The 8,272-nt window shown below is 41.8% G+C and overlaps 1 protein-coding gene across 1 annotated transcript in view; it reads right to left on the reverse strand.

The window, feature by feature from the left end:
* Positions 1 to 6,844, reverse strand: part of otofa (otoferlin a) — a 91,900-nt gene extending 85,056 nt beyond the window's left edge. The window contains exon 1 of the mRNA XM_080790885.1: positions 6,516 to 6,844. Within this exon, the coding sequence (XP_080647011.1) occupies positions 6,516 to 6,597 (82 nt within the window). The 5' untranslated portion in view covers positions 6,598 to 6,844. The remainder of the gene's footprint in view (positions 1 to 6,515) is intronic.
* Between the last annotated feature and the right edge of the window lie 1,428 nt (positions 6,845 to 8,272).

Raw genomic sequence — 8,272 nt, forward strand, 5'->3', positions numbered from 1 at the left:
CTTTTTGCTCATACAGTATTACGGAGGTCCCTGATTTCATCAATATGATGTCATAGAATGGCCTCAAGTACTAATGGGTACTTATACTCAACTAAGTACTCTGACAACCAGTGGTGGAAAAAGTTCTAAAATATTTTACTCAAGTAAAAGTACCAATACTGCACTGTAGAAATACTTTGTTACAAGTAAGTACAAAAGTATTGGCATCAAAATGTACTTAACGTATCAAAAGTAGAAATTACTCATTATGCAGAATGGCCTATTTCACAAGTTTTCAAATGAATAAAATGTATAAAACTCCTTTGAAAATAGCAGATATACAAGCAATGTTAAAAGATTAGTACAATACTTGAGTAAACATACTTCGTTACTACAGGTATTACATAACCGGAGGGGGATGTGTTCCCAAAAGGCATCGTTCCGACAAGAACTGAAATTGTGTAAATATCATGACATTCATTGATTGATTATGTGTGGGATAACTCCCACCTACAGTAGCTCTTTCAGGTGTTTAACTTGAAAGATTTCCGGTAGCTCTTTCAGGTGTTTAACTTGAAAGATTTCCGGTAGCTCTTTCAAGTGTTTAACTAGAAAGAGCTTCAGGCTATTGAAAATTATAAGAATTTTCTTCAGTCACATGTGAGTTATTACTGTGTGTGTGTGTGTGTGTGTGTGTGTGTGTGTGTGTGTGTCCATGCATGCGTGTGTGCGTGCGTTCAATCCGTTCATGCCAGATGAAATACAGGTCAAAAGAAAGAATTATGATTTAACAACAAAAGCAAACAAAGGAGAGGGCCTTAATGGAGCCACAAGAGACGAGAAAAATAAATGACTAAAAGATGAGGCCCTGAAAACGATGGAGCAGAGAGACAGCAAGAGAGGAAACAAAGTGAGGACATCAATACTTTGCAAAACAATGACAATGCAATGCTTTTCCCCCAGGCTGTGAAATAAAAGCATTTAATAAATAACTGTGAAGGGAATAACAAAATGAATTAACAATATAGGGTGGAATTCTCAAGGTACAGAAAAGACAGCCTGTGTTGCAGGGCCTCCATATACAGTGGATGTGGCAGTCTCTCTGTACTGTAGCTCTCTGTCGCTGTCTGTGTGGGGGGGTGAGTGCACAATTGCACATGTGTCTATCATGGTTTGTCTTTGTCTGTGTGCAGTGCATGTGTATGGCATAGGTGCCTCGTGCCTGCAGTCTCTCTGTGTCTGTCTTTGTCTCTGATAAATTGTAAAAAGTCATGTCGAATTGCACACACCGTCTCTTGCTAGTAGTAGATCCCATATGCCAGGGGGACCGCTTGATTAGCCATTTCCACTTTATACTATACAGTGGGTTATCTAAAATCTAATAACAATATTGTTTCTGATGTTACTTACTTACTTACTTAGGCCTTTAAATTCCCTGAGGAATGTTGCTGATGTGGTTCATATTTAGTTCCTTAGCCTACTGGCAGTGTGCAAAAAGGTTTGATGGCAATAAATATACATTTTGGGTCCATTTGAGAACCGTTTTATAGCACCTCTTCAATAATATATATTACTTAAGTGCTCACTCCTCTTCCCCTACTCTCCACTTATGTAATACTGTACAACAGAGGGCTCAATAGTGACATTTGGAATAAGTAAAACAAGGACTTGGGTTCTCACGATAATTGACGATTGATTAACTATTGTGATTACCCATAATATTTAGTTTTTGGCATCAATATGCTTTATGCATAATCGATATAAATACTGGTACCAATAATCAAATGCATAATGTGTAGAACGTCTATTTCCACTATTTTTCGATATGACGATTATGCAAAAATAATCACGATTATGTCAAGTAATTGCAATCAGGTGATTATGTAACAATTGTGTCAGGCCTAACGGGAACACCATTCACATTTGAGTGTAACAAACATTGGCATGTTTCCAAGGCGACATAAGTGCATAAGTGTGATCTATTTATAAAGATTCGTTTTTTGGCTTTTTGTGCCTTTATTGATAGTTACAGTGAAGACAGACCGGAAACGGGGAGAGACATGCAGCAAAGGTCGTCATGAACGGGACTCGAACACGCGACACGCTGTCAGGCCAGAGTGGCCTATATGTGGCATGCGCCTGGACCACTAGGCCAGCGGACACCCCATAAGTGTGATCTCTAACAGGGTACAGTAGGTTTCTGAAAGGGGATGATACAAATGATAGGTAAGATAAATTGTACAGCTTCACTTTCTGGCAGCATTAGAAAGAGAAATTGAAAGGTTAATCGAATGAACAAGACAAATCTTTAAAGGGAAATGGGGCAGCACGTATGCAGTATGCTGGACTTTCATGGAGGCTGTGGTAGACATGAAAAGTAATGATTCTGAAGGCAGAAAAGAAGGGATTGAAAAACAGCACTTTAGAATACAATGTCATACGGGTTTAGAGGTATCTGGAATTGGGAGCAGTCAGGGTTAAAGACCAAATAGTGCAAACAGTGGAGAAGCACAATCCTCGAAGTGCCGGTCTTCATTTGTGTGTGTGTGTGTGTGTGTGTGTGTGTGTGTGTGTGTGTGTGTGTGTGTGTGCACGCGTGCATGTGTTCGCTCACGCTCGCAAGCTCACTCGCTTGCGTAGGTGCGAGTGTCAAGGGCAGAGACACTCTGAGAGTTCCATCTTGATTGTGCCATTTTGGGTTGTCACTCAGCTTTTGGACTGGCCCATTTAAAAAGGTATGGTTTCCAGGAGATGCAGTGCATCCCAAATAGAACTCAAACCAGCGGGTGACAAGTAAATGGTTTAAACTCACTTAAAGTGCCAAAGAAAACAACTAAATGGTTGGAGTGTGAAAGAGACATGGAAGTGGAGTGGAGGAATGAGGTGGAGCCCTTGATTACCTCCGCCAGTCCGAATACTGTAACTGCCATAAACAAACATTAAAGTTTATAGTCTTGGCTGGCCTATGACGTAATTTCGGAAAGCCATGCATTGGAGGGGCTAGCGTCACTCAATGATACCATATATCACATTATAATCAATGCAACATAGAATCAAGCCCATATTGTAATTGCATGTTGAGGAGCCTCTAGGGCAGGGGTTCTCAACCCGTGGGTCGCGACCCCCCGGGGGGTCGCCAAGTTATTTCGGGGGGTCCCAAAAACAAAATAACTGAATGGCTGGAAAATGGAAATTAAGAGTTTACATAGTACACAGTGCATTCATAAACTTTCCTTAATGACTATATCTGGTTTCAGTATGTATTTTCACTATTATTAAGGACAAGGTTATTGTAATGGTCAATTTGTATTGGGGGTGGGGAGGGGGGGGGGTCGCGAGACACAGCCAAAGCATTTCCGGGGGTCCCCAGCCAAAAACGTTGAGAACCCCTGCTCTAGGGTGCTTTCACTTCTGACCACAGGGGGCACCACAAACGTGAACGGGTGTACCATATGTTGTAGATTAGAAAGAGTGCCACTTTCTAGTTTTCAAATGAAGTGCTGGCATAATATAGATACATATAGTGATACAATCATTCTGCTTCAGGCTACTGTGCAGAAACCAAGCCTTACACTGGCATCAAGCTGTCAAGAGCTGGGAGTGCTTTGTTCTTTGATTAGCAGAAGAGCTACAGTACAGATAAAAGGCTAAAGGCTGGGAGGCTTAAGACTCTGCCGTATCTACAAAAAGGGTAATAAAATGAGCAAGTTCAGTATAACCGTCAAAGTTTTGCCATAAAATTAATTGAGTTTAAAACTTTAGCAAGTTTGAGACATGAGTTTCGCTTCCTCCGACGTCTGCTCTTTAAAGATAATCTTTTTTTTGGTCAAAAGTGGTGTAGTGGCTTATGTTAAAAGTAACTATACAAGTATGAAATTTCCCCCAGGCTACATATTGGGGAAGAATATTGTGTTCTTTATCGCATCTCCTGGCTATAAGGGATGTAACAAAAGGTCACTGAAGATCAAAATGGTCTAAATTGACAGTTGTATTTACCTTACATAGGAACTAGATTAAGTTTTCCTTTCCTGTATTTTGATGCAACAAGGGGTCTGGAAGACAAATTGGGTGGAGGGAGGTAGAGTAATATAATAACATTTTCAGGGGTCATGGCGGTTGTGGGGCAGGGAGCTTCCTGATAAAGCCTTTCCTCTCCAGACAGGAAGCTCTTGGGACACTGTACTGACAGTTTGTACCGGGCAAAAGGCAAGATGGATATCAGCTACACATAACAATGTTGGAAGGCTGCACAAGTTACCAGGTGAAACAAAATGTATCCGTTCATTAAAAGAGAATGTTTAATATATGGATCAAAAGCTTGCAGGCAGACATTGCTACTTTGGTTGTGAAAAACTAAATGTAACTGTAGCGCAAATTATACAATGTCATATGACAGTGTCGCATGGCAAACAGACTTTTTCCCACTGAAAATCGTGTATTCTGAGAACAACATCATCGTACGATAAAGTATAAATTAGGCTTCAGAAGCATTATACTGTAAAGACACCACAAGGACATCATCTAATGCCTGACAATATAGACGACAAGGTTCCTATAATATCAAGACCCTGGTGTATTGACTGTTGTGCGAATCACAATATTATTATTATTGATCCATTCTAGAGAGAGGGGGGTAGTGAGAGGGATACAGACATAAAAGAGAGAGAGAGAGAGAGAGAGAGAGAGAGAGAGAGAGAGAGAAGCAGCAGCAGCATCAACAGAGATGCAAAAACATTTACAGTAGGCCTGCACCAGACAGCTGGTAGATAGTACAGTATATAGACTGACCACTCTCCACCTGACACCTCCTCCACCCCAAGAACAAGACCCTAATCCTCCTGTCCTAACTGCACCTCTCTATGCCTCTGATAATGATTATTCTGAACATTCATTTATTTCACATTCAAGGAGCCCTCTAAGAATTGCAAGAGGCCATTGGTTCCCAAAGTGGGGTCTGGGGACCCCTAGGGGTCCTTGAGGGAGTTCCAGGGGGTCCCAAGCTAAATGATAGTTTGGAACCTATTATTGGTCTGTAACCTTGAGTGTACAAATGGAACCAAATGGACCCGTTAGGGTTCTATTTGTACACTCTCAGAGTTAAATTAACATTGATTTTACAATATAAATTGGGGGTCTCAGAGATAGAAATGCCATTAAATGGGAGTCCGTACTGTTACATATCAAACTGGGGGGGGGGGGGGGGTCCTTGAAATGAAAATAGTTGAAAATCACTGCTAGAGCTGTAAAAGTCTTCTCTTATGGGGGTCCCTGGCATATCTTTTATAACGGGGGTCCACAGGCTAATGAGTGTCATTTTAGGGGTCCTTGACATGAAAAAGTTTGGGAACCACTGAGATAGGCTAGCTATGGCCTGATTAGCCCTGGTCCAGTGCTTACAGCGAGTCTCTCTCTGAGACTCGCTGTTAGCACTGGACCAGGGCTATGGCCTGATAGACAATTATTAAGTAATTCCTCTGACCTATTGGTCTGAGCTCTCCAGCCAGGTCAGTGATAATGACAGCTGTGGAGTGGCCAATGCCCCGAAGGCAAGAGATGACTCCCTTAATCCCACAGGTCGATACAAACACTCAATGCCATATGTTTCAGTTCATGCTATATAGCCCAGGGGTCTGTGACGCCTTTTTGACAGAAAGTGTCATGTTTTCATTTCTTGACAGTCAGTTTGCCATATCATCAAGTTTAATTTGACACCACGTCAAAATAAAATATATTAGGCCTAAATATTTTACCATTGAACCATTTCCAACAGGTTCTGATTGTTAATTTTATTTCTAGACTCATGCAGAGCATTAAACCACTTATATCTCCCATCCTTCCCTAGTCCGAATTGAATTTGTTCAGAATTAGATTTGATTTGTATGGAGATGTGAGAGGACTTAATGTAGGCCTACCCGGTATATATTTTTTATTTCATACCAAAAATCCTCTCTCACACTTAAAGGACCACTTCACCACTTTTCAACCTATCTTCATAAAAATAAAAATAAATCCTATACTCTGTCTCATAGGGGGCTATTTTATCATGAACATTAGTGATCATCACTGATGATTGAAAAGTGGTGAAGTGGTCCTTTAAGCCAGTGTGATAGTGATCACCAGGCTGTGCCAATGCTGGACTCAGTGACTATAAGGTTCAAAAGGTTGCCTCCCCCGACAGGCGGCTAACCCCTGCCTGGTCTCTACTAAATTAATGATTTAGGGGCAAATTGGTAAAAAAAACTAAAACGCAACAAATTTTCGGACGATATTGGTCCACGCTCCTTAATTGCGTAAAAGGCGCACGGGACAGGATGATAATGGCTGCGTTGCGACGTCCTACACACATTTCTGCAGGGATCGCGCATGCAGGTTTCGCCAACTTTTTTGCGCCATGCACACTTGACGGTGAACCACATGTCGAGTGGACGTCACGTCTTCACTTCTTTAGAACTGTTCATCATCAAATCGCATTCGGCAAATTATGCATCGAGATATTAGCTATAAAAAGCGTTTCAGACGCATGTATATCCTCCTACCTCGGAATGAAACTTTGGCGATTCTGTCCCCTCTTCCGCGAAGGTAGGCGACAGTCTTTAGATGAACCAACAGAGCCATCATAGAGTCCACTGGAAAGATTCAATATTTCTTTCCACACAATAAAACTTAATCAGATTAAATGTAGCCTAATCTAACTAGTTTTTGCTTAATGGTCTTTTGCGGCAAGCCCATTAATGCGTCTTAATTCGTTCAAACATAAACGTCCTCCATTCTGCAGACAGTATCTATAGACTCATTTAGGCTACTTTTTCTTCCTGGCAGAGATGTTGAGTTATATTGATTGTGTCCTGTAGTGTTCTTTTATCCCTCTTTGTTCTTCTTAGCTGCTTCCATCGCTCATATCAGAGCCTTACTACTACTAGAGCTTGTGTGGAAAACAGCAGGGATTTATTCTGCTGTGATGGAGGAAGGGCTGGGGGTGGGGGGGCGGGGGGTTGGATGCGCTCTACAGCTCTGGGGAGGGGGCATGATTTAACAGTCAGTGTGGGGCAGTGAATGAAAGGATCGCGCAAAATATCAACACTCTCTCACAAATAGGCATAATAGGCTACACACAGTTACTCAGTAACTGTTACTGTACATACTGTAAGATGGGCACCACTTTTCAACCTACTGTATAATATCTTCACATAATTGGTCCTCACTAATGTTCATGATAAAATAGCACTTTTTTTTCTTCTCTGTGTCTCATAGGAGGGCTGTGGGCAGTTCAGAAACATCGTTAGGGAGATGTTTTTTTTAAACAAGATTTAGAATACAATATTTAGATTTGTATTATCGCGAGAACGATGGCTTCTAATTATAGCATGGTAACGTTTCAGAAATAGAAAGCCTGCGGTTTATATTAGCTGACATATGACAGTGATATTTGACGGAACAAATGATCCATCTCTTTGCTATTGTGCTTGGCTATTGTAATACCCTTTTTTCTTTTCCTTTGTTAAGTGTTTTGTATTGATAGTACAGTTGGGACCCTTGAACAGCCCTCCTATGAGACTGAGTAGAAAAGAATTGTGTTATTTTATCATGAACATTTAGTGAGGACCGATTAATGAAGATTGCTTGAAACACACACACACACACACACACACACACACACACACACACACACACACAATTAGCCGATTTAACACTTTGTGTGTGTGTGTGTGTGTGTGTGTGTGTGTGTGTGTGTGTGTGTGTGTGTGTGTGTGTGTGTGTGTGTGTGTGTGTGTGTGTGTGTGTGTGTGTGTGTGTGCGCGCAAGCCGCGCATGTGCATGCGTGTGTGTGCGCGCGTGATATTATTTTCATTCACATTTCCTACACAAAGTGAAAAGTAAGGCCATATGACAGCCTATATTATTCACTCAACTCTCTAGGCTATAGGATCAATAGGCTCAGCCAAAACACCCAAAAGTGTTGTCTTCCAGTTGAGCTGCTCGTATAACGGACACTGTTCGGGACAGTTGCCAGGCAACACTTTGTTGCCCTAGGGTGAGTTACATTGTTGGGTCAGTCAGTCCAAGACTCCAAGCTGTTTGTTGGGTTCTGCTGATCACGGCATGGCTCTCAGAGGACACGACAGCCTCAGGATCATAACGCATAATGCAACCTACACACCACCTGCTCTCATACCTGGGTGAGGCCTAGTCCGTTATGCCCCATTTATGCAATGTTACACGACGGTGCCTAGCACCAAAGATAGCAGACCTACAAGCGCACAGGGCATCGCGGGTGTGACTTGCTGTGAGCTTC

Source organism: Protomyctophum bolini (assembly GCF_963924005.1).
Source record: "Protomyctophum bolini genome assembly, chromosome: 19".
NCBI classification, from domain to species: Eukaryota; Metazoa; Chordata; class Actinopteri; order Myctophiformes; family Myctophidae; genus Protomyctophum; species Protomyctophum bolini.